We start from the raw sequence: 24,655 nt of genomic DNA, 5'->3' as shown, positions 1-24,655 counted from the left end.
GTGAGGGGGTACAACCATTGAAAAGTCCGGTTGTCTTGTTGCCATCCTTCAAGCTTGCCTCATAGGAGGCACATGGATAAGGACCTCCAATAACTATTGTAGGGTTCAGACATGGGGAAAGGCAAAGACCCCAGCCCTATAAAGTTTTATCCATCAAAACCAGCACTTTGAACTGAGCCCAGGAACCCAGAGGATTGATGGACTCTCCTTGACTGGATTTTCTTCTGAGCAGGGGTGCTGCTGGAATAAATGGCCTAAATTCAATTCATTTTATGTTCTGGTGTCCCCTCTTTCCTTATTTGAGCTAACATTGTTGCTGTACTCATTGTAGCTAGTCAAATAATCTACTGCCAAGTTTTGGGAACTATTCTTAAGAGAGTAGTTATAATTCTGGCTTTTTCTGGCAGCTGTTCATTTTGCTAGTGTTACCTGTGGATCAATAGCAGGACTCTAGCAGTAATATATTCTCTGGGGCAGCTTGTTCTTTGACTTACAGCCAATTCCAATATGGTGTCTGTGTGTGTGTGTGTGTGTGTGTGTGTGCGCGCGTGTGTGTGTGTGACAAAGAGAGAGTGAGAGAGAGTGGGGATCCCTTTTGTAGAAGTACAAGAAGGGGGAAAGTTGTACCATAACTGAAAATCTTTGAAGAGTCTGCAAAAAAAGAAAAGAAAAGAAACTTACAAGAATTTAGTATCATATTCTTTTCTCTCCACCCCTTCCAGTAAAAAAAGAAAAGAAAAAATGAATACATAAGGATTTTCATATCTAATATAAGGTTATTCTTCATGGGAATCCATCCCAAATTATTCCCATGGAGAAATATGTTACATTGAAATTGCCCCCCAGACAAGACTTTTAATTTCAGCTTGATTAATTTGTCTACTCTATCGTAAATTGCCAGAAAATAACTTCCTTCACAAAAACTGTGCTCATTTAATTAGACCATGAAAAAAACATTGCCATCTTAGTAAATATCTCATTTCACCATACATCAAACAGTTCAGCATTAGCTTATTTTCTTTTTCTTGATTTGAGGTGTTTCATAAAATGTCAAAAATGGTATTTGTCTTATGCACTTGGTTTCAGAATTCAGTTTCTGAGCTTTGGCATTTCCTGCCCATAAATTTCCTGGACACAGGACAAGTATATTAAAAAAATGTTTTGGGAAATATATAAAGGGGGACATCATTGTAGCCAATACCAAAGTGTGTGTGTGTGTGTGTGTGTGTGTGTGTGAGAGAGAGAGAGAGAGAGAGAGAGAGAGAGAGAAGAATCATTGCTTCAACACTGGTGATCTTTGCTTCTTCCAGTACACTGATATTAAGTCGCCTGTCTTCCCAAGTGATGTGTAAAATTTTTCGGAGACACCATTGATGGAGTCTTTCGAGGAGCTGGAGATGGTGTTTAGAAGTGGTCCATGTTTCACAAGCATATAGTAAGGTTGGTAGTACAATAACTTTGTAAACAAGCATTTTGGTTTCCCTACAAATGTTCCAGTCCTCAAACACTCTGCACTTCAATCAGGAGAAAGCCGCACTCGCAGAGCTCAGGCGATGCTGGATTTCGGCATCAATGTTGGCCCTTGTGGAAAGATAACTGCCTAGGTAGGAGAAGTGATCGACATTTTCCAACGTTACATCATTGAGTTGGATTTGTGGCACTGCAGAGGCATTATTTTGTACTTGTTGGTGCAGCACTTTGTTTTTTTTGGCTGTTGAGTGATAGGCCAAGCTTTTCGTAAGCTTCTACAAATATATTTAGGATGGTTTGGAGGTCATCCTCTGAGCGTGCGTGCACTATGTTGTCATCAGCATACTGAAGCTCTATGACAGAAGTTACGGTAACCTTACTCTTTGCTTTCAGCCTGATCATATTGAAGAGCTTTCCATCTATTCAATATATGATTTCCCTTCGACAAAGTGTAGGATCATGGCAATGAAAATAATGAATAGAATTGGGGAAATAACACAACCCTATTTAACATTTGATCCCACTGTGAATAGTTCACTTTGAGAGCCATTGTTATCTGCGATTGTTGCTGTCATATTGTCATGGAGGAGTCAAATGATGTTTACAAATTTATCTGGGCAGCCAATTTTCAGAAGGACAGTCCACAGGGCATTACAATTTACAGTATCGAAAGCCTTAGTCATGTCAATAAACGCCATATACAGGGGTTGGTTTTGCTCTCTGCATTTTTCTTGAAGCTGTCGAGTGGTGAAAATCATGTCCACTGTCCCCCTAGAAGGCCAAAAACCATTTAGGGATTCAGGAAGGGTCACCTTGGATATTGTTAAGAGACGGTTTGCTAAGATCCTTGCAAGAATTTTGCTGGCCGCAGTTAATAAGAGAGATGCCTCAATAGTTTCCACAATTGGTTCTATCACCTTTTTTTAAAGAGACTGATAATTTTGGCATCCCTAAAGTCTGCTGGGATTTCTTCTCTTTCCCAGATTTTTTCGATGAGCTTGCGAAGTTGTGGTGTAAATTCAGTTCCGCCCACTTTGAAGATTTCGGCAAGTATCCCATCAGGTCCACTGACTTTGTTGTTTTTCATTTGGTTAATAGCTGTACACAGCTCTCCCCTATTTGGAGATACTGCAAGCTCATCTCTAACTTGTTTTTGCAAAATTTGTGAGAGGACCTCAGCAGCTACGGGGGAGTTGCGGTTAAGGAGATGTTGGTAATGTCCTTTTCAGCTCAGTGCAATAGCTTCTTTATCTTTTAGAAGTGTGGTACCATTTGTTGAGCGTAGGGGGCATACACCATGATTTATTGGCCCATAGATGGTCTTTGTGGCTTTAAAGAAACTGTGCATCATGAGTGTTGGCTAAGTGCTGGATCTCTTGAGCTTTTTTTATCCACCAGGTGTTTTTTAGTTCTCTGGTTCTTCTTTGAACCTCAGCCTTAGCATTGGCATAGGTTTTTTTCTTAGTGGCACAGTTTCTATCTCTTTGCCAGATCTGAAAGGCCTTCCCTTTCTTGTCAATCATGCTTTCAATCTCACTGTCAATCTCATCAAACCAGTCCTGGTGTTTCTTGGTTTCGTATCCAATAGTTTGTTCACAGGCTGCAATAATGGATACAGTGGTGCCCCGCAAGACGAATGCCTCGCAAGACGAAAAACTCGCTAGCCGAAAGGGTTTTGCGTTTTTTGAGCTGCTTTGCAAGACGAATTTCCCTATGGGCTTGCTTCGCAAGACGAAAACGTCTTGCAAGTTTGTTTCCTTTTTCTTAACACCGTTAATACAGTTGCGACTTGACTTCGAGGAGCAACTCATAGAACGCGGTGTGGTAGCCTTTTTTGAGGTTTTTGAAGACTTTGGTGATTTTTGAAGCTTTTCCAAAACTTTCCCAACACCGTGCTTCGCAAGACGAAAAATTCGCTAGACGAAAAAACTCGCGGAACAAATTAATTTCGTCTTGCAAGACACCACTGTATTTTAGCTTGGTCCAGTGTTCCTTGATGTTATCAGGGAATTCTGAAAGCAGATGGTCCTTAAGAGTCATTTGGAAGCAATCCCACTTAATGGGATCTTGAAGGGCTTGAGTATTCATTTTGCGCCTTGGTTTCCTTTCTTGAAGCCTGTGTTGAGGTATAATCTTGATAGCCATTGTGGAGCTTATTAGTTGGTGATCTGTCCAGCAGTCGTCAATGCTTGTCATAGCTCTGGTAAGGAGCACATCATGACGATCTTTAGCACGGACAATAACATAGTCTAAGAGGTGCCAGTGGTTTGACTGAGGATGCCTCCATGAAGTTTTAAATTTATTTTTCTATCAAAAGAGTGTGTTGGTAATAACAAGGTTGTGCACTGCACATATTGTCAAAAGTAAGATTCTGTTCTGGTTGCTGTTGCCAATTCCTTCTTTCCCAATAGTCCCAGGCCACAGATTGAAATCTCACCCAACTCTTGCATTAAAATCACCCAGGAGGATAATTTTATCTTCCTTATGCGTCTCTGATAGGACAGTATCCAGCTGAGAGTAAAATTTTTCTTTAATGTCTTCATCGGCATCCAGTGTTGGTGCATAAGAGCTTATAATAGTAGCCTGTTGGTTTTTGGTGAGCTTTATTCAAAGGGTTGAGAGTCACTCATTAATGCCGGTAGGGACTTCTGACAGGAGCTTCTCAAGATCGTTTTTGATAGCGAAGCCTACCCAATGTATTCAATGTTCTTGTTCAGATATACCTTTCCAGAGGAAAGTGTAGCCTCCTTTTTTCCCCTTAAGTTGTCCCTCGCCTGCTCTTCCAGTCTCTTGAAGCACTGCAATATCAGTGTTAAAATGTCGCAGCTTTCTTGCAATGATGGCAGTTCTGCGTTCAGGACGCTCACTGTCTGTTATCTGACAAAGTCCATATATCCCATGTTCCAAAGTTCAATTGTCTTTTACGACCTCTAGGTGGTGACCCCACTGGGTGCGGGAATCCAGTCAGGGAAAAAGGGAGGCAGACAATGTTTAGAGCACCTTTTCTAGCCCCTCCCCTTTTTGGGGTGAGCAGAGTGGGTCCTAAAAAGGGCTGCTCAGTCATGAATACAGCTGCCGAGCTGCTCAATTGCCTCGTTCCTTGAGTCAGAATGACTGAATCTGTATTCACCTCCCATGTGCCGGTTCATGACTAGGGGCTTCCAGACTTTTGGGGTTTGGGTTGGGTTTTTGGAAGACGCCTGTGTGTGAATTTGTTTTATGTGTGTAAATCAGTGCACACTGACCAACACACAGTCTTCACAGTAGGGCTCTGTTCCGATAGCATGAAGTAGTCACAACAAACTGGTAGATTCCTATCTGATGCAGGCTTCAATGGCCTTCACAGCCGTTGTAACATACCACTTGTTATCATCCGTCTGTTCTGCCATTGAGAACTTCTTGGATCATTTTTTGTCTAGCTCCTTCCCTTTGACCTTACCGCCTTGGGTGACCCTGCTGGGAGTATGACATTCCCGATGGCTTCGCTCACAAGGGTCATAGAAACATGCAAGCCCACTCACCATGACACGGTAATGATCCAGCGGGTGGGAGGGCTCAATCCAGATGTATATGAAAATGGGTGCTATTCAAGATAAATACCTTGTGTAGTATTCTGATGCAGAATAGCATTACAATGCAGGTGCAAAATCCAGAAAGACAGCTTGTTATTCCTACCACCATTGCATGTGCAACTGATACTGCTTTGTTACCTGCACACCATTTGATATTGTATGGGTTTTGGTACATAATACCTGGAGTACATGATTTTTCCTTTGCAGTGGCATCCTGACAAGACCAGCTGTTTTGCAAATGGAAATGTCCCTAGGTATGCAGAAAAGGATTAATAGGCTGGAGCAACTGAAAGCCAGGAGACTTTGTTCAGTTCTTGGTTGTATTTTTGCTTTTTCAACTTTTAAGTTGCTTTGAGGCTCTGTCTCTCTGCAGGTATGTTGCTTCATCCAGACCTTACCCCATGCACCCCATCGCCACTTATAGCGGCTGAGGTTGCCAAGCTGGGAAATACTTTTCCATCTGTGCTCGGGGCGCTCCCCCTGTCAGAGCACCCTACCTGAATGTTTTGGCTTGGCTAGAGTGCACCATTGAATTTTGATTCCTCTTGTTTCCCTGGATGGAGGATAGAAGTATGTTTATGCACATGTAGAAACTAGGCTACTGTACAAAGGTAAGTTTTTGCATGCGTGGTTCCACTCACTTTTGCCTTTGGCTCCAGTCAATACTGGCATGTGGCCGCCAAAAGGTTACCCAGAAGGGAATGTGGCCCTTGGAGTGATACATGTTCTCACCCCCTGCCATAACTGTTTGGAGCCATGAGTTTCAGGGTAGCAAATATTTTAAAGCATTTCTTTACTTATATGGATTCATCTTATCCTTCTAGTGCACAGCTCAGAACTTGCAACCATTCAGAATTAGAATATCTTGATCCTGTGGTTAATTTATGTACTACTTAATGTCAAAATAGGCTTCTAAGCAGTTTACTGAGTATAAAAACCTGTTACATGGCCATTAAAATATAAACATCTATAATTAAAATGCACAATAAAACAATCCCATTAAAACAACACAGCAATATGGTGTAAATGCAAAGATCCAAACTGACTACTTCTTCTGATTTTATTAATCTCCAATGTGTTTTGAACTGTAGCTCTTCCTTCAAGGAGCTCACGCTTTTTAAGCAAGGCCTTTTAAAATAATAATAAAAAACTTCTTATCAAGATTCCATTCCTCAACTTGCTAGGCTATTTTTTTGGGGGGGATAACGTGGATCTTGGGCACAAATATCAACAATATGATATAAAAAGGTTAGTCCCAAAAGCCTGGGAAAGTAACAACAAAAGCCCTGGTACCTAACAGTGTGACCCCATACATTATGTACTCAGAAGCAAGCCCCACAGAGTTCAATGGAGTTTACACCCAGATTAAGCAGGCAGAAACGACTTACCAAGTGGGGTGGAGCCATGAGGTTTGCTTTCCAGTTGGTTGGTCACTATTGCTTACTATGAAGGAGCGGTGGAAGGGCAAGGAGGCTGGCAGTGCCAATGCACCATCAGAAGTACCAGATTGGCTCCGCGGCTTTGTTTGCACTGTACTGTCATGAACTGACAGGACTTCAGGGAGGAGGAAAATGAGGAAGAGGATCCCAGTAAGGGTACAACTTGGAGTGAGTCACACAGGAGCCAGCTGGGGATGGGGAAGGAGAGGTTGGTGTAGGTAGTACTCATGGGGTGACAAAGGACGATGAGGGGACAAGGGACAGTGCACAGGAAGGCGAGTAGTGGGACCCCTCACTAGAGGCAGCGAGGCCCCTGTCCTCATAAACATGGCAGGTCCTGAGACGTAGGGAACAGCAGGCTTGGCATTCCAGGTAGCAGAGGTAGGCCAGGGCCTGCAGCCTAACTCACTAGCTGCCCAGGTGGGGAAGGAGGCATGTGATTCCTCAGCTGAGGCAAACTGAGAGCAGGTGAGGGTTACATGCCTCATCAAGCCCAGATGCTGCAATCAGCAGACACAGTAGAAGAAGGCAACAGAGCTGAGGTGCTGTGTCTGCTCAACTGCCCACGCTGAGGGACCTTGCCTTGGATTCTCCTTGGACCATCAAGGGTTTCTACTTTGACTCTGGACTGTATCTGGACTGCTTAACTTCTGTCTTGGCTTACTTGGACAGACCCCAGACTGTGTTTCCTGATATTTGGACTTTGCTTGTGTGGATTGATCTCTGGACTTGGAACTTTGTATTGGCCCACTGTCTGTCTGCCAGGTAGGTCAGGGGATCAGGACATGCACTAGCCTGCAGGATGCCTCTTGCTCTCACTCCCAATTAGCAACAGCAACCCACCTGCTGGGAAGCCAGCATACTGGTCCAACTCCACCCACTAAGCTGCTTCTGATGGCAAATCTCAGCCCAGGGTCTGAATGGTCTTTGGGGCTCTCTCCAGACCACATCTCCCACTGGCTTGCTGGACATCCTCCTCCAAGTTATTTTGCCTGGCTGAATACGTCCATTAACTGTGATGATGTGTCCTTCTTGCATGCGGCAGGAGGATGGAAAGGTTTGTAGAAATCTCTTGTTTTTAATTTTATTTTGTAGCTTGAGTATTGCCTACTATGGAAAGTAAGTTACATCTACTGCCCCCCCCCCTACTGTTTGCCTCTGGCCCCACTCACATTGTCTCAGGCTGAAAAAAGGTTTCCCTCCCTCCAGTGTATTAGATTTCAGCCTTAAGTTTCTCACACCAGCCACTAAGAGAGCAGCTTTCAAGTGTTGGGGTGCCACCACAGAACAGGCCCTTTCAGTGGCCACTTCCAAACCCACTTCTGAGAGGCAGAGGCACTTAGCATTTGCGGCAGCCTTCTGAATCCATTCAGGGAAACCCAGAAGCAGGTCTCTGCTCTTGAGCCCTCTGCTGCTGGGTGTACAAAAGGCGACTCCAGTATCTGCACACAGTGCTCCTGCTAACTGCAAGGCAAATTGCCAAGCAGATGATTAGTGCTGTCAGGCTCTGACAGTGCTGATCATTTCAGGGACAGGACCTTTGGCCTATGCTTAAGCTCCATCCCCCCGCAACAGTGACTCACACTGTCACGGCAGACAGCAAGAGCACTAATTGTAGAGTACAGTGGGGGTATTGTACTGTGCAGATCTGACTACGGCAGAAGGTGTGCAGCCATCTGCTGTGCTAAAACGTACCAGGATCAGGGTTATGACATCTTTCTACGCATTCCGCCACATCTTTCTACCCACTGAGTGTGTGATTTTTTGAAACATTCTGTGCTACAAGGAGTTTTGTTTCGCAAACACTTTTTTTCCTAATGCACCAGGGCTGTTTGGTTTGCTCAGCATCCACAGCTACTTTTCTTTTCTTTTGCTTCTTTGCTATTCAAATTAGTGGACCAATGCATCAAAATGTAATCTCTGAAAGCATTTGTGTCACTTTTCTTTCTCCCTATAGTGGGGCTGAAAGGCTAGACTTTCACAGGGTAATAAATTTGCCATACCAGCAGAGGGAAACAGTCCATCATTCTTTCAGCTAAAGAGACTGAAGGTGGAACTGCGAGCTAGGAGAAACCACAGTCATATTGTTATGATCCAAGATAGGGGGATGCCCAACCAATGCAGGGATGGGAAGAACATGCAGAGGAAAACTGGAAGGTGGGAGGGAGTGCTTAACCCTTGCGCCAACCACTCCGTTTCCCCAGCAAGTGCACTCTAGGCAATTTTATGAATTTATTTCCCCAGATAGCCTCCAAACCCCGGCTATAACAAACAAAAACATTGAGAAGCATTTGTGGGAAGAGAATCGGAAGTTATGGGAGGAGTTAAGTATCCTACCCACCTACCTGCTCCAGCCCCCTTCAGTCCTTGCATCCCATTGGGGTGAAGAGGGAGTCAGGACAAAGTTCCTTAGCCAGGTCTCTTCTTGTATTAACACTGTGAGGTATGGATGGGGGAGAAATTGGATTCATTTTGTATTTGAAGGTGAATCCAACCCAATCCACGCTTTCTTAAACACAAACTTAAAACACAGTCGATGCAGTTCTCCAGCCAAGTAATGCAAAAATGCAAATGCAAAGTTTCACCAACATTCTTAAGTTAGTGAAAACAACGTGGGAAAAGGCTTTATATTATAGAAAATTGCCTAGCAAAAATGTGTGTATTCGGCAAAATTGCCTACAAAATTGGGTCGAAGAAAGTTGCTGAAATGCTGATGGGTTTCCTGGGAAAGGTTATGGACCACCGGTATGAAATTTACGGCATGTAATGCCCTGAAAGAAAACATTATGAAAATGATATACAGGTGGTACATGACCCCAGTCAAGCTTGCTAAGATATACCATTTGTCTGATAATAAATGCTGGAAATGTAAGGAGGCTGAAGGGACATTCTTTCACCTGTGGTGGACCTGCCCAGAAGTGAAGGCCTTCTGGGAAATGATCTACAATGAGTTAAAAAAGGTGTTTAAGTACACCTTTCCTAAGAAACCGGAGGCCTTTCTCTTGGGCATTGTCGGCCAAAAGGTGTTAAAGAAGGGATAGAACGTTTTTTATGTATGCAACTACAGCAGCAAGAATTCTTATTGCCAAACATTGGAAGACACAAGAGTTACCCACGCTGGAAGAATGGCATACGCAATTAATGGACTACATGGAATTGGCTGAAATGACTGGCAGAATCCGAGATCTGGGAGAAGAAACAATAGAAGAGGACTGGAAAAAATTTAAGGGCTATCTACAAAAATATTATAAGTTATATGAATGTTGAGAATTTGCTAAGTTTTGGAAAAATTAGCTTCAGCAATAAAATTTGAAAATGGTGGAAATTAAGTTACAATTATGAAAAGATTAAAGTTTAGAGTAAATTTGTTAGGATTGATGATGGAAAAATGTGACTTAACAACAAGTACCCTAAACCTAAAATATAAATAGATGAAAGTACAAAAAACGTACGAAACAAGGTCATAAATTGCTGTTATTTTTATTGTAAAGAATGCAGGGTGTGGAAGATGTGGGGAAGTCCAGTGGATCACGAAAAATTGTTAGGGAAAGATGAATATTTTTTCTTCAATTTTTTTTTCTTTCTTTCTGTAAACTTGCTTTTGTTGTGTTATGGATTATGTATTTGAGCCTGGAAAAAAGCAATAAAAAATATTTTTAAAAAAATAATGAAATGCTGATGGGTTTCCACAAGGACTTTTAAAAAAGGAAACAGATCAGAACTGTATTTAAGACTGGAGAAATGGAGATAAACCAAAACTGACAGATTCACTCAAGCTTATTATCAAGTTTGTTTAAGCCAACCTTAGTTGTCACTTTGGGGGATTCCACACATAGTTTATCTGAGAAAAGGTCATGGGGAGAGCTGGGCTTTGGGGGATCAACTGCTGTCTGTCCTCCTGAAGGCTTTCTGTTTTGCTCTTCTTAAAACCACAGGGATGCTACCTGCTACCCCATTTTATGGATTAGTATTAGCGAATTGTATTTGTATAGCCTCTAGAGGGGAGGAAGAAGGGCTTGGGATTTGCTGCTTCTCCTTTTAGCTGCAGAATCAGCAAGTATCTGTAAGACTCAAAATCTAAACAAATCGTATAGGGAAACAGAGAAGGGGGCGGAATAAGAAAGGAAGAAATGAAAAAGAAGAAAAGAGGGGGAATGAAAATGTCCTCTAGATATCAAGAATATCTACCAAGATATCTATCAAGAATAACTAGGAATAAAACATCTGACAATTACTTCTCTGATTGACTGGAGGGAGTTGTAAATTCCAATTTTTTCAGGGACAATTCCTTTTAAAAATGGCAAAAGAGCTCTTTGAGGAGGCAGGGGGATGTTACGGGCAATTAAACCTTGTTTTCTAGCATCATAGATTTAGAGTTGGAAAGAAAAGCGAGGGTCATCTTGTCCAATCTCCTGCAATGCAGGAATCTCAAATAAAGCAACCACGATAGGTGGCCACCCAACCTCTGCTTTAAAACCTCCAGTGAAGGAGAGTCCAGCACCTTACAAGGAAGTCTGTTCCACTATCTAACAGCTCTTACTATCAGAAAGTTCCTCCTGATCTCTTTTCTTGTATCTTGAAGCCATTGCTTCATCTTCCATGTGTGACAGCCCTTTAGATCTTTGAAGGTGGCTACCATAGCTCCTATCAGTGTCCTCTTATCCAGGCTAAACATACCCAACTCCTTCAACCGTTCCTTGGTTTCTAGACCCTTGATCATCTTGATCACCCTTCTCTGCTCACGTTCCAGCTTGTCAATATCCTTCTTGAATTGTGGTGCTAAAAAGAAATAAAACACCTCTGTCTTCTACATGTCTGGATAAGCTTGCCTAAATGAAAACGTGTCAAAATGTTCTGAAGAGTACAGCAAAGGCAATTGCCTGAATTCCATAAGCAGGGCGTTCCAAAACGTAGGTGCTGCCATACTAAAAAAATAAAATAAATCAATTTTTTTCTTTGCTGTGGAGCAAGTATTATGTGGCACCTCTAGCAGTGTCAGGTCTATGGACCAAAGCTGTCAAGTGGGCATATATGGGGTAACGTGATCCTGCAATAAACTGGTCCCAAGCTGTTAATGGAATTAGATACTAATAGTATCACCTTGAACTTGGTCAACCAGTACAGATCTCTGAGAAGGTGGGTTAAATGCTGACAGGGGTCTCACTCCCACCAGCAACTGTGCTGCAGTATTGTGTCTGAACACTGTTGTATTGCCAGTGCTATTTACATGACCACACAACCTGCCGGTTGGTACCAGTTCATAAATGGCAGCTGGGCAGCAAATTCAGAATCACTCTCTTTAGCTGGATATTATGGACCAAGAAATGATAACAAAAGAGGTTTTATGCAACTTATTGCAGGATCCACCCCCAGCAAATCCTACTCAAGTTCATAACAGTTGACTGTTGGTGAATGTGGTCTTCTGGAGCATCATCTTCTGTTGTTTATTATTTGGTCCTAACTTGCTCATTGGCTCTGCCTCTTGTTTTTCCTTGGATCCTAACTTGCTCTTTGATCCTGATATCTAGCTTGCTCCTTTGTCCTACCTCCTGGCTGATGCCATAGAATCTGGCTTAAGCTCCTTGGCTTGGTGCAGGCAAATGCCTATATCCCCCCACTCCAGATCTTTCCTCTAGCACTAAGTAAATTGTAGAAACATACTTTGGAATTCTGTTTGGTTTATTATCCTGAAGAATGAGGTAATTTTCAAAGATGGTCAGAAAAATGCAAAGTTTGGCTTCTCTCTCTCTCTCTCTCTCTCTGTATATATATTATAAAATAAGCAGAACAACATGCATTTTCTTTTTAACATATGCTGTGCCAGTGTAGTTATAATTTATTGCCCAATTTAGAATAATTTTCTTAGAGAAATGCAATGTAATTTTCTACCTCCTCTAGATAAAACCAGATTATCTCCAGTTTATCAGTGCTCATTTTCAGTTTTAATTTAGACAAATGTGAATTCTAACATATTGCAAATGTAGCCCATGATGCGATAGGATTTGAGATCAGCTTACCACTGTGCATATATCTCTGCTGTGACTGGAAGATTTTAATCCACCCTTCTGGAATACAGAATCACTGATATTTGGGAATATTTGTTTTCCCATGGTAGTTTTGCCCAACATCTGAGTTGCTGATTAATGATGCTGAATCTGACTATAGATTTCACCTTTCTGGGTGGGTTTGTAGCATCTTAATTGGATACAGGTGGATGTAGCCTCTCAAAAGGCATACCTGACTCTTCAACAGCTGCAGTCCTTACAAGACACTTGAATTTCATAAGTAGGATGTAATCTAGCTGCTGCTACCTGAAGAGCAAAACAAATAGTCATTTGCAAGTTTATTTGGCATTTGAGAGTTTTGTACTCTTTTCGAAGAAGAAACAACATATTTTGAGCTGCAAATCATTTCAGCTCATTTAGCTGAGAGAGCCTAGTTGATTACCTGTAACATATCCACCATGTGCCCAGAAATATATAGGTCACAATTCAACACAGACTTAGGTGCACTCAGTTCACTAAAATCAATGGGCTTAATCAGACCTTACTATTTGCTGTGTTGTGGCTATTATCCTCTCATTTTACCTCTCCATTGTATTTTAATTAATTAAGAAAAGGAGGAATACTCAAGCCAGTGCACAATATATCCTCATCAAAGCGAGTGGGACAAAAATAGCTACTGTGAATTATATTGCAGTTTAGGATGGAATGAAACCGGTGCTTATCTTTATCATAATTCAGCGGCAATATTAATTGGCAGTAAGCACATGTTAGATTGCAGCCACTTCATTGTCTCACATATTTGGCACTTAACAGATGTACAAGACCAGTTAAATACGTATATTCTGATGTTATCAGATGTTAACATTTACTCAGGTTTATTCCGATTGGCAGGGAACACAAGATTTGAAAGGTTGTAGGAGAATCTAATTCAAACAAAGCGTTTTCAAGTGACAACCAGAATCTGAGATCTTAATTTTTATGGAAGGAGAGAACCTTATATGCAAAGAGGTTGTTACTAAAGTAAACACATATAGGCTGCAATCCTATATCTCTTGGACAGTAATCCTGCGCATGGTACTGTTGACAGTACAGATAAAAACATGCATAGGATCACACTGTTATTGACTCTTATGTGGAGTATAAGCCTTCTACAGCAGAAACACAGCCATGAACATCAATGACACATCAACTTATGGCAAACTGCATGGATTGTCTGTCAACAAGGGCAGTCTGTGACCCTCCCCAAAAAGAAAGTCCACTTACTAGTAAAAAAAAAAAAAGTTACTATACAGGCATGTGGCACTTTCCCTTTGATCCATTTGCCTTTTGGACCATTCTTTTCACTCTTTTGATACAGCAGTTTTGCAATAGTATCCCTATGCAGCACTGAGTCTTGTGGATTCAAGGCTTCTACTGTGCCAGCATTGGCACCAGGGCAATTGAAGCTGCCGTAAGTGTGGTGGCAATGAAATACCAGATCTACAAATGTGCATTGTTTTGGAATTGCTACATTGAGCCACCTGACCAAGTACTATTGTGTCTGACAGCTTGATTCCATGGAGTTTGTTCTTGATGCTGGGACTTTTTAACTTCAGACATTTAAGATTGAAACTGAGTTTTGATGCAAGAAAAACATGATCTGTATTACTTTACTGGCCCTCCTGTGTAGTGATGGGGGATAACTTTGATTCGGTTTGCATTTAAAGGGAAATTTACCAAATTCACGCTTTCTGAAATTTGTCTGTCTTTGAATTTTTCAATACAGTTCTCCAGCAGAGGCACATGTGTAAAAATGCATATATTAATGAAAACCACATACGAAAAAAATCATTATATTATGGGAAATGGCTTGGCAAATATATGTATATTAGGATGGACGGTCTAATCCTTTCACTCTGCACAATTTTCCCAATGAAAACCACCCTCCTCAAAATATCCTCCTTTTTTGTCCAAGGAAAGGAATTTTGTTCTCTCTGCCTATAACAGCTTGCATTCCAGGGTAGAATTCTGCTTTTCATGCCTTAACCTACTTATCCTAGGGCAGATAGAAGTTAAGGATGAAGAGGAGTCTTTCACTGGGACATGAAGTGCAGGAGAAACAGTTAACTCCACGCAAATATTGTCGCTGGTTTTTTAAAAAATAAAAATAAAAAAGTCTGCACATTTAATGACTACCTTGTTTAATCCTAATTTTGGATTTCTGGATATCAGAATAAGATGAGAGAGTAAGTAGTCCATTTTTTCATGCCTTAAGAAGTTATTTCCCCCCACCTTTCCTTGGCCTCTCAGCCTGAGGTAATTCCCTGCCTTTCATGGTTCAATAAATTCTATGCAAGTTGAGCAGTGAGGGTGGAGAGGCTTGATTCGCCTTCATGCTCCTCAACCTTGCAACATAAATAAATAAATAAATAAATGAATGAATAAGCCAGCTTCAGCTTTTGCAAACATTTGAGACAGTTTTGCATGTATCCTCACTCTCAGCACAGAGAAAAGGAAGGAAGGAGGTCCATTCAAAGTTCTTAGTCTTTGTAATTGCTAGTATCTGTTACGATATGAGAGCAACGCAGCTGCAAAACTGGCAGCTTGGTGAAAACATCACATGATGTGACTAGCTGTGGGAAAGAATCTTCCTGGATGTTCACAGGCTTGAAAAGTCTTTGTGAAGTGTGTAATATGAGACCTTCCTGTTGCATATGTGAAGGAAGTCTTTGCCACTTGCTTGCTGAACACTGAACTGTTCGAACATGTTTTTTGTAGAGTTGCACAGTCAGAAAATAAACAAGATGTAAAGGACTTTCTGGATATCTTCTTTCCCTGCTAGGGAAGCAAGGGGGAGAAGGGGGGGTGCATTTTCCATGCTGTGAAATGTCGCCTATCTCGGATCTCCTGGACTGTGGAGGTTGCAGCCAGGGCAGATCACCGGTAAGCAATCCCGGGAGCCTGGGAGAGCTGCCAGCCTCTCCCGATGGGGCTTGTTTTACAACAGTATCTTCGTCATTGCTAATATCTCATCATTGATCCAGAACCTATCAAAACAGCTTTCTTGGCTTTGGAAGAATTGTTTCCCTAAACATCCATTCTTGTAGCCTTGCGAGGATCGCTTCCTTCCTTCACATCCCCCATTGCTTGCTCTTTCCTGCCCCCAACCACCTCTGCCCAGCAGCTTGCTTAGGTCGTTAGTGACAAGCAGGTCATTACATTGGCTACAAGCTAGCGGACAATCAGAAACTGATTCAGAGTCATGGAAGCCAATAGATGATGCCCCTTCTTGATCTCTGAGCAGATGCTGCTAATAAAAATGACCCCTGGAAGCAGTGCGGGCAGTTCTTGCAATGTGTGTTTGTAAGCAGAAAAATAAAGGGTTTCCTTTTTTGGTAGAACTGCATTGGAAAAGCAATGTACTGGAAAGAGAACAGCCTTCAAGAGTGGCTAATAGGTAGGAGCAAGGGGAGAGCAGATAATTGAGAATTGAAACAACACAAAACTACTTCCAGAGCCCTCTTACTCTTTAACAAGGAATTATTTATTTGCAACCTGAATCGGTTCTGCTAACACCACATTCATAGTTCCTGATAACATTTCCTTAAGGTTTATCCTGAAGTTAAAGCCTTTAATTATGAAATAATAAGGAAATGGTTGTCTGCTTTGACATAATTTGTTTGCTTGAAACAACTGCCCAAAAATGAATGGGTATATCTTAAAGTTAAAGTGAACATACCAGAATTGAAAAACTTCCCCTCTACCAGTCTTGAGCTGGTTTATGAAATAATATGAAATAATATTCTCAATTTATAATAATAATCTTCTTGATTTGAAGTTGGGAACCGTCAAACGTTACCCTGATGAAAGAATAGTGGGTGCTGCCAGTGCAAATGAACATGGTTCTTCTGAAATATAGCCTAGAGCAAGAGTGTTAAGCTGTGTTCATATGCAAAAAGCCTTTGTCATGGATGTCCCTAATTCTGAGGAGTCCTCTAATTGATGGATCCTCTGGTCATGCGATGGAAGGTGGAACTGAAGATAAAATAACAAAAAAGCAGGTGTGAAGGTCATCATGATTGTTGTGTGAATGCATTGGAAACAGTTAAGCAATTTAAACCACAGTTAAGAAATTAATCAAAATCTTACTGAAGAGAATAAGGGATCAATCCTAAAATTATAACATTCAGCACAGTCAATGACAGTAGCTCAATGCAGATAAGGCACACCACATGCTAGGTGAACTGGGCTAATATATCCAGATTTCAATAGGTTTTTTAATATTAAAAATGTCATCGAACAAATTCAGTACAGGGCTAGAGCTCCTACATATTTTATACTGAATACCCTTGAAGGTATTTTAACAAGGCTGTTAAGTCCCCCTCATAAATGATTCTCGTTTGGAAATGTTAGCACAATGAAGGACTTCAAGCAGGAGCAACTCTTCTCTCTCTAAAATTTTGATGCAAAAGCGTGATTTTCATATATGCACTACTATATCATCAAAGCTCATTGTGATGGCACATGTTGAAGCAAAACCTTGATAGGATTGTTCAGTGCCTGGATAGAAGATTACCCAGTCATGCTGTGTATGCAGCCTCCAGTTCCATATTGGGGGAAAAGAGGGATATAAATGAAACACATCCATGATGGATGGTTGGGGTTTTGCCTGATGGCCCAGATAGCAACACATTCAAAGGCATCTTGTGACTCTTACGTATCTGTCTGACTTTTCAGTACACATATTTAACAGTGAAAATTTTCCATCACTGTCATAACTCAGCTAAACACATCAACAGGATGCAAGTACTAAAATAAAAATAAAAATACAGCATCTGTGGCCCAATGTAATTACATAAAAGGTTTCAGTTCTCATTCCTAATAATTTTACTCAAAGCAACAAGTGCCTTCAGATATTGAACCACTTATGGAAGCAATCTCGATGGGCTTTGCATTGCACCCATACACCTAATAGAAAATGTCCACCTACTCAAAAAGATTTGCATTTCAGTGTGAAGGAAGAAATCAGCAGCCATTAGAAATGAAATAACAGCAGACTGATAGGACAAATAATCTACCAAAGATGGTGGATGAATTCAAAACAAGAATACTAATGTTCCCAGAGCTTTTGCACATGCACGATCTAATTAATACTAATTGTTATTAGTGTTGTTATTTTTATATGGCATGTGCAGGTCTGAGGTTCAGGAGATAGCTGAGGTTTGAATGAGGGATTCAACCTTGAGCCACCCTGATAAAAATACAAAGTCTTGAAGGAACAATAGCTGTCACGAAGCTTGGGATCCCAGCCGAGGCTGCAGTCCTATGCACTGTTACCTAGGAGTAATATTTATTGAACACAATTGGACTTACTTCTAGGTAAAGACAGATGGGGTTGTGTTATAAATGCAGATGAGGGACCTGCCCCTCTGGCATTTTTCCTCCTAATATTTTTCTTTAATCAGCCAATTTCATCTATGGAAAAAATGGATTTTCCTTTCTCTTTTATTAATGAGATCAGCACTTCCTCGCAGTCATGCTGCAACAGTGCTACCAAAAAGATAAAGCTTCTTTAAGAATGTGTGCCTGCCAGCAATTACCATAGCTAGTAAAATCTATATTTCAAGTACAATTGAGGACTGACAGGAACATGCCTAGGATTTTCTTTTTTGGAGGAAAGAGTTCTTTAGCTCAGAAAAACACACACACACAGCCTTTCCACAGCAACATAAACATGCACAAGAGCTACACAGATTTTGATGTTCAGCCTCCAGCGGCTTTATAATGTTCACCCACCATTATTAAATCAATACCCCCTTCTTTGGGGAGGAAAGGAACAGTTTATGGGAAATTTTGATAGAAACAAAACACCACCTGAAACGCCAGTCTTTACAGTCGGATCTTCCTTGGATGTACAACCACCTTTTCTGCTAATGCTCTTTAAAGCTAAGTATATTCTCTCTCCTCATGTGGTGCTTGTTTTGAGCAGAGAAAACAGCTCTGTCCTTTTGTGACAGAGAAAAGCTTATTTCTTCAAAGAAAGAGGAAGAAACAACTACAGAAGCTGTTTTGCTTTAGCTGGTGAAACGAGATCTAAGCACATGGTTACAGAATGATGCTTCAGTTCACAGGGAAAAGATTGCTTTCTTCACAATATGCTATGGAGCTCATTAGTATATTATTTACCCACAATACTTACAAGCTTTCCTTCTCCTTCCTATTTGGGAATGTTTACAGCAGTGAAACTTGAAAAGGCTCCATCTTGTTTGCAGTTCATTTGTACTGCAAACTTGTGACTGTGGTACGTAGAGAAAACAAAGTCACCCGGTAGTCTTAAAATATTTATTAATTAAAAAAAAGTTAAAATATTTGTTTATACAAAGATGAGACTAATCTCATGCAAACTCTTTGCATACAGTAAAAATAACTCAAATATTAGTAGGATGGATTTACAAAATAACTTCTTTATAGTAGCTTTTTAATAGAGAAGTGCTGCGCTGTTCAGTGTGCTTGGAGCACCATCCAGAATAATTTACTTACAAAGCCATTTCTTTTCTTGTTTTTTTAAAAAAAGATTTATACATTGTTCTATGGGGAAAGGTGCCAAGATTTTCACACTCTTCACTATGGTTAACAATTAATACCTTATTACTACTACTACCCATAAAACTAGACTTAGACCTATGAACATTGAGTAATGATATCCTCAGTACCACTGAACCTTGGGACCATTGATGTTTAATGTACAAAGCTGCCCAAACATTGCTGTGCAGCAGATTCCTAAGCGCCTTTACTAGGAAGTAAGGTCCAGGGAGCTCAACGGTTCCATACTTCCAAGTAAGGATGCATAGGAGTACAGCCGTAGATATTTTTTCTTAAATGGTTAAAGGAAAAAAAAGTATTGAGATCATTATGGATGGCATCTGCTTCTGCTTAATTACAAATCACATCGGATTTAGAATTTGTGTATATTACAAGTAATTTGCATAATTAAAACAATTAAGGGACTGACATATCATGGTAATTAGAAATGCATCAAACTTGAATGTTGTACAAAAGAGAGCTTCAATATGAAACATTAAGTCTCTGAGAATGAAGTATCCTACAGATTCCTGCACAACAGTCTTGGACATACTTGCACCGAACCTTCCTCTGTGCACAGATGGCAATTTGGGTTGTCTGGCTTTCCTCTAAATTGCTCGGATCCAAAACTCAAAACGGTGACACAAAATGCATGCCATTCATTTCTTCCGCTGTAGATGCCACAGTATTTGACTTGCGTTCTTTTCTGCATGTCTCCTTTTTATCTCATTTTCCGTAGCCGTATCCTGTTCTCTTTGTCTCTCTTTTTAAGGATAAGTATGAATTGGTTGAAAAAATGCTCCTGGTCTTTCTTCTTCTGAACAAGCCGAAACCGCTGATCTGTGCCATATTTCTCTGCAAATTCCTTAAATGTTGTCCTGGGGAGCAGGTGGGGGAAACCAACATAAGCTACATTTTCACAAAGCTCTTTGTTTGTCAATATATATATTCTAATTCTTTGGCCCTTCATTATATGTTCACCTTTCTGCATTGAACTCATTCTTAATGTGTCTTGTCATTGTCAGTAATGTTGGAAGTAGAAATGCGAAAGCCAAAATGTTGAAGTCTCATTGATCTACCCAACTTCTCATCCCAAGCCATTATTTTCATTCTGCAGAATGTAGACATACTTATCGATTGCAGGAAGCTTGATTAATAATTAGTTCACTGTGGACCATCCACAGTAATTGGATAGGATTCTCAAAAATTAAGAATGTAAATTCTTCTTTAGCTTCAGCCTGCCAATCGAAAGGATGTGACCCACATAATTTTAGCTGGAGTTAACAACACTATAAAAATTTACAAGGCGAAGACTTTTGTCAGACTCCATTTAATGAAATGCCTTTTGACTCCAAACTGAGGAATGGGGATTGGATCTATTTATTTTATTTTATTGCCATGGACCCTTAGAAGGAACAAATCAGAGGCATAAATCTAGCATAGATGAATGGGGAATTTGCTCGATTAAATATACATTAGTGTGATTTTAACATATGGAAACTGAAATATTCGCTTATATTTGTGTTCCAAAAGGTTTAATTTTGTATTAAGATCTTTCCTGTGATCTGCTCCCTGGCTATGAAAGCTAGCCACGCCTGAGCTTCAGTCTTAGTTCTCTTTGGATTCCCCACCCTCCTTTATTTTATGTGTCTGTGTGTTCCCTGAGGGAGTATAAGTGGGAGACCTTTATGGGAGACCTTGCAATGGAAGTTCTTTGGCTGCCATATTCGGAGCCAGGGAGGAATTTGCCAGCAGATTAATTGGGTCTGTCTGAAGGCCTTGCCACCTTCATAGCAATTGTCACAACTTACTGGTGGATAAGGCACTGGGTTGGCTCACTGGACAGGGAGTGGCCCTACCCTGCTCCACACTATCAGAGTATCCCCTTAGTGAGATCCTGGGGGAGGGGCTCCTTGTCCTTGTTGGGGGCTGATGGGCCATAGCACCCCAAACAGTGACTGTGGCAGGTTGCGCTGGTTTGATGCATGTGGGACAGCCCTTAACCTTGGTCAACCATCAACCAGCAGTCGGACTGGTTGATTTCAGGATACATACCCAACGCCTACACCAAAACCTGTTCATATCTGTAATCAATAAAACTGTGGCCTGTTTACACCCCAATACTGCTGTCCTGTTTTACTGCCATTGCTGTTATGTACAGCCTCCACCTGCTCGTGGCTTCACTGTGCCTGGGGCTGCAAAAGCTGTGCTATATAGGATTGAAGCTAATTGCTTCAGGCTCAGGGCAGAATAGGTACAGGGCACACAGAGACAGAACCCACAGAGGTGATTGTGTTTGTGCAGAACCCCTATGTTGCTTTTCATGAAGTTGAGCCCCTAGTTAACTCTTATCACTTTAATCCTGGGGTAGGTGCAGTGACCATAAATACTGCAGCAGCTCCCAGAGAGTTTTGTTCTTATAAAATGAACACAAATCTGCTCCTGCCATTCTTGTCTAGCTATCACATTATTCTGGAGTGTTTTCTGTTAGATTGTCAAAGGAATACTTTTACTCATACTATCAACAGAAGCTGCAACTATATTGTTTATATCGGTATCTGACGGCATGCACAATTCTTTAAAATGCTAGTTAAGAGACAACCTTCATGTTTTATTCTCTATATTTGTAATATGAAGCTTCATTATCATAAAGAATCTATCTTGATGATTTGCAAATTCCGTTAAGAGAATCACATTTTTTCACGAAGGGATTCTCAACAGCTTTTATGGAAAACAGCTTAGGAGAAGCAAGTAAGCAACCATTCAAAATCTTACATTTATTGTACAGTACTGATGATAAATTCTTATGTGGAAATAATTTGGGTTTTCTCAAAAGGCCGGCAAAGGAAACGCTTTACTGATTTTGCATTATAAACACACTCTTGTACTTATACACACTGCAAGCACTAATCACATCTGCAATTGGGTTCCTTAGTCAAAAGCATAATGAACTACTGCAATGGATTTTTAACAAGTTGTTTAGTATGATATGATAAAAGCTACGGATCAAACCATCAAATTTAACATATGACTATGAAGATCTCAATCAGCACATTGGCTCTGATACTTAGTGCACCAATATATGAACATTTTGCGACTATGGACATCAAAAACTACATCTAATATAAAATATACACCTCATGTACATAATCTATAGAGATGCTACTGGCTATAAAGTTTCGATCTTCCTGCATGGTTGAGTTGAGAACTGAAGGAAAGGAGAATTGGTGAAGACTAGCACTGAACTGACATTTCAAGGTTGTCAAAAGTTCAGCCTGAATTTGGGGAGAGGTACAGCTTACTGGAACACCCACACAGTTCCAGTTGGCAGGTGAACATCTGGGAGATATTTTGGGGGGAAAGATGGCTACCACAAAATGGCACCCACCAGCAGAATTTAATGGCCTATGAATGAAGTCGTGGGAAAGAACATAGGAAGCTGCCCGAGACTGAGTTGAGCTCATTGGTCCAGTTAGCTTTTTTTCACTGCCTGGAAGTAGCTCTCCAGGGTCTCAGACAGGTCTCCCCACTCCTACCTGGAGATGTTGGGGATTGAAATTGGGACATTCTGCATGCAAGACAGATGCTCTACCACTGAGCTAGGGCCCTTCCTTATGAAATGGCTCAGGACATGTGATCTAGTCCAGAGGGGCTATAGTGGGCACCATATAACAGGATTTTGAGGTTTCAGATGCAGTTCGCCATAAAAGTTTTGAAGTTTGCCTATAAATGTGAATTGAATCAAATTTCTCCTCATCCTTAACCACACCTTAGCTTCTAGTTCAAGGTGCACTAAGCACAGCTACTGTGCAAAAACTTTAAACTATAATGGGGCTTCCTCAGATCTGCCTGGAGTTACAGGGCTTGCTGCATTGTATCTAGTGCTTCAAATTTGAAACAACAATATTCACATTCAGCACTGCATAGATTTCTAGGCAAAACAAGCATAACCCAATTCTAGTCAGTGTCTAAGATTCTTAAATAAGATCAATGCAGAAAATAGTTCCATACCGTGGTGATAATTTAGATTCCTCCAGAAGCTTCTTAAACTCTTCTTTGGCTAGCAGTAACTTATTTTTCTTTTCCTTGTATTCTTCTCTTATTCTGGTCTTGACAAACTGTTCAAATATCTTAGGTGGAGAATAATAATAAGAATAAAGTTACACATTATTAAATTTGCTAAGTTGGTTGGTGAAGTTCATATTGGCTTCTAGAACAAGGGTGGTGAACCTGTGGTCCTTCAGATGTTGCAGGACAACAACTCCTGTCACTGCTGACCACTAGCCTGATAGACGTCAGAGTGCGCAGCTTAACCATTCCTGTTCTACAAACAAAGCATGGTTCTGAAGCACATCTCCTTTCAATCATTGGAGAATGGGGACTAACATGAAAGTGTTTCAAAGAGAAACCATTGCATGAGAACCTCATTCAATTTTGTCTATGGAGAGTTGTTTTAATCTGCACCCACCCATACACCCACACCAAAAAGCAACAGTATATAGTATAATAACCAATGTATTGTTATTAGCATGACTACAGTCCTATGCAGTGTCCTGAGAGTGAGCTAGCCTCAGTGCAGCTTACTTTTGACTTCATTAGCTCAACCAGTAACTCACATTGAGCTCTAACAAAACATCTTCATCTAGTAGATAGGTAGCCGTGTTGGTCTGCCATAGTCAAAATAAAAAAATTCCTTCCAGTAGCACCTTAAAGACCAACTAAGTTAGTTCTTGGTATGAGTATCTGAAGAAGTGTGTATCTGAAGAAGTGTGCATGCACACGAAAGCTCATACCAAGAACTAACTTAGTTGGTCTTTAAGGTGCTACTGGAAGGAATTTTTTTATCTTCATCTAGTTCAGGCACCCCCAACCTTTGGCCCTCCAGATGTTTTGGACTACAATTCCCATCATTCCTGACCACTGGTCCTGTTAGCTAGGGATCATGGGAGTTGTAGGCCAAAACATCTAGAGGGCCGCAGGTTGGGGGTGTCTGATCTAGTTGTCTGAAACACAACCTTTATCTTTTGATTAGAAATGCAAACAATCTTGCAAGGCACTAGCTGTTGGTGTGATGTCATCTTTCCTTTTCCTTTGGAAAATGTCCCAGAGCTGCACACATTTACATTCCCCCTCCACTATACCACTGATCAGCAACATCTGAATCAACTCTTGAAATTGTTTGTTCTAACTCCAGGGATTTCACAACAGCTTCTGGGAGTTTAATCAGGGAAGGTTTCAAGACAAAGTTTGTGGTTCAGCAGTTGAATTCAGGTTGGACGAGGTCCTGAGTTCAGTTTAGGGTGTGCATTGGGAACAAGCTTGTTTTTTAAATGGATGAATGAGATCTTTTTAGTCCATTTGTTACAAGCTGAACCCCAATGTGCAAGCAACTCAAAATGTGAAGCTATGGATTTGGTGCCATTTGGTGTCATCTTTGCTGTTTTCTTCTTGTTTCAATGGATGGAGTGCTAGGGGAAAGCAGGAGGTGGGGAACTGGCTTATTCTGTAGCCATCATAAGAACGCTTGAACATATGAAGATTTTGCTGCATCAGGTCAGTGGCTCATCTAGCTTGGCATCCTGTTCTCACCATGCCTAATTAGTTGCCT

The 24,655-nt window shown here is 40.9% G+C and overlaps 1 protein-coding gene across 2 annotated transcripts in view; it reads right to left on the bottom strand.

Annotated features, from left to right (window-relative positions):
• Positions 1-18,870: 18,870 nt before the first annotated feature.
• TCERG1L (transcription elongation regulator 1 like) overlaps positions 18,871-24,655 on the bottom strand; it is a 162,439-nt gene continuing 156,654 nt past the window's right edge. For both annotated transcript variants that reach the window (XM_083505975.1, XM_083505974.1), the window contains exons 12-13: positions 23,059-23,177; positions 18,871-19,925 (exon numbers count right to left, since the gene is read on the bottom strand). In XM_083505975.1, coding sequence (XP_083362101.1) covers positions 19,769-19,925; positions 23,059-23,177 — 276 coding nt within the window. In that variant the 3' untranslated portion in view covers positions 18,871-19,768. The remainder of the gene's footprint in view (positions 19,926-23,058; positions 23,178-24,655) is intronic.

This window comes from Podarcis liolepis (genome assembly GCF_965112155.1).
Source record: "Podarcis liolepis genome assembly, chromosome: 5".
NCBI classification, from domain to species: domain Eukaryota; kingdom Metazoa; phylum Chordata; class Lepidosauria; order Squamata; family Lacertidae; genus Podarcis; species Podarcis liolepis.
The sequence above is the reverse complement of the archived record's forward strand: the minus strand, read 5'-3'. Positions and strand labels throughout refer to the sequence as shown.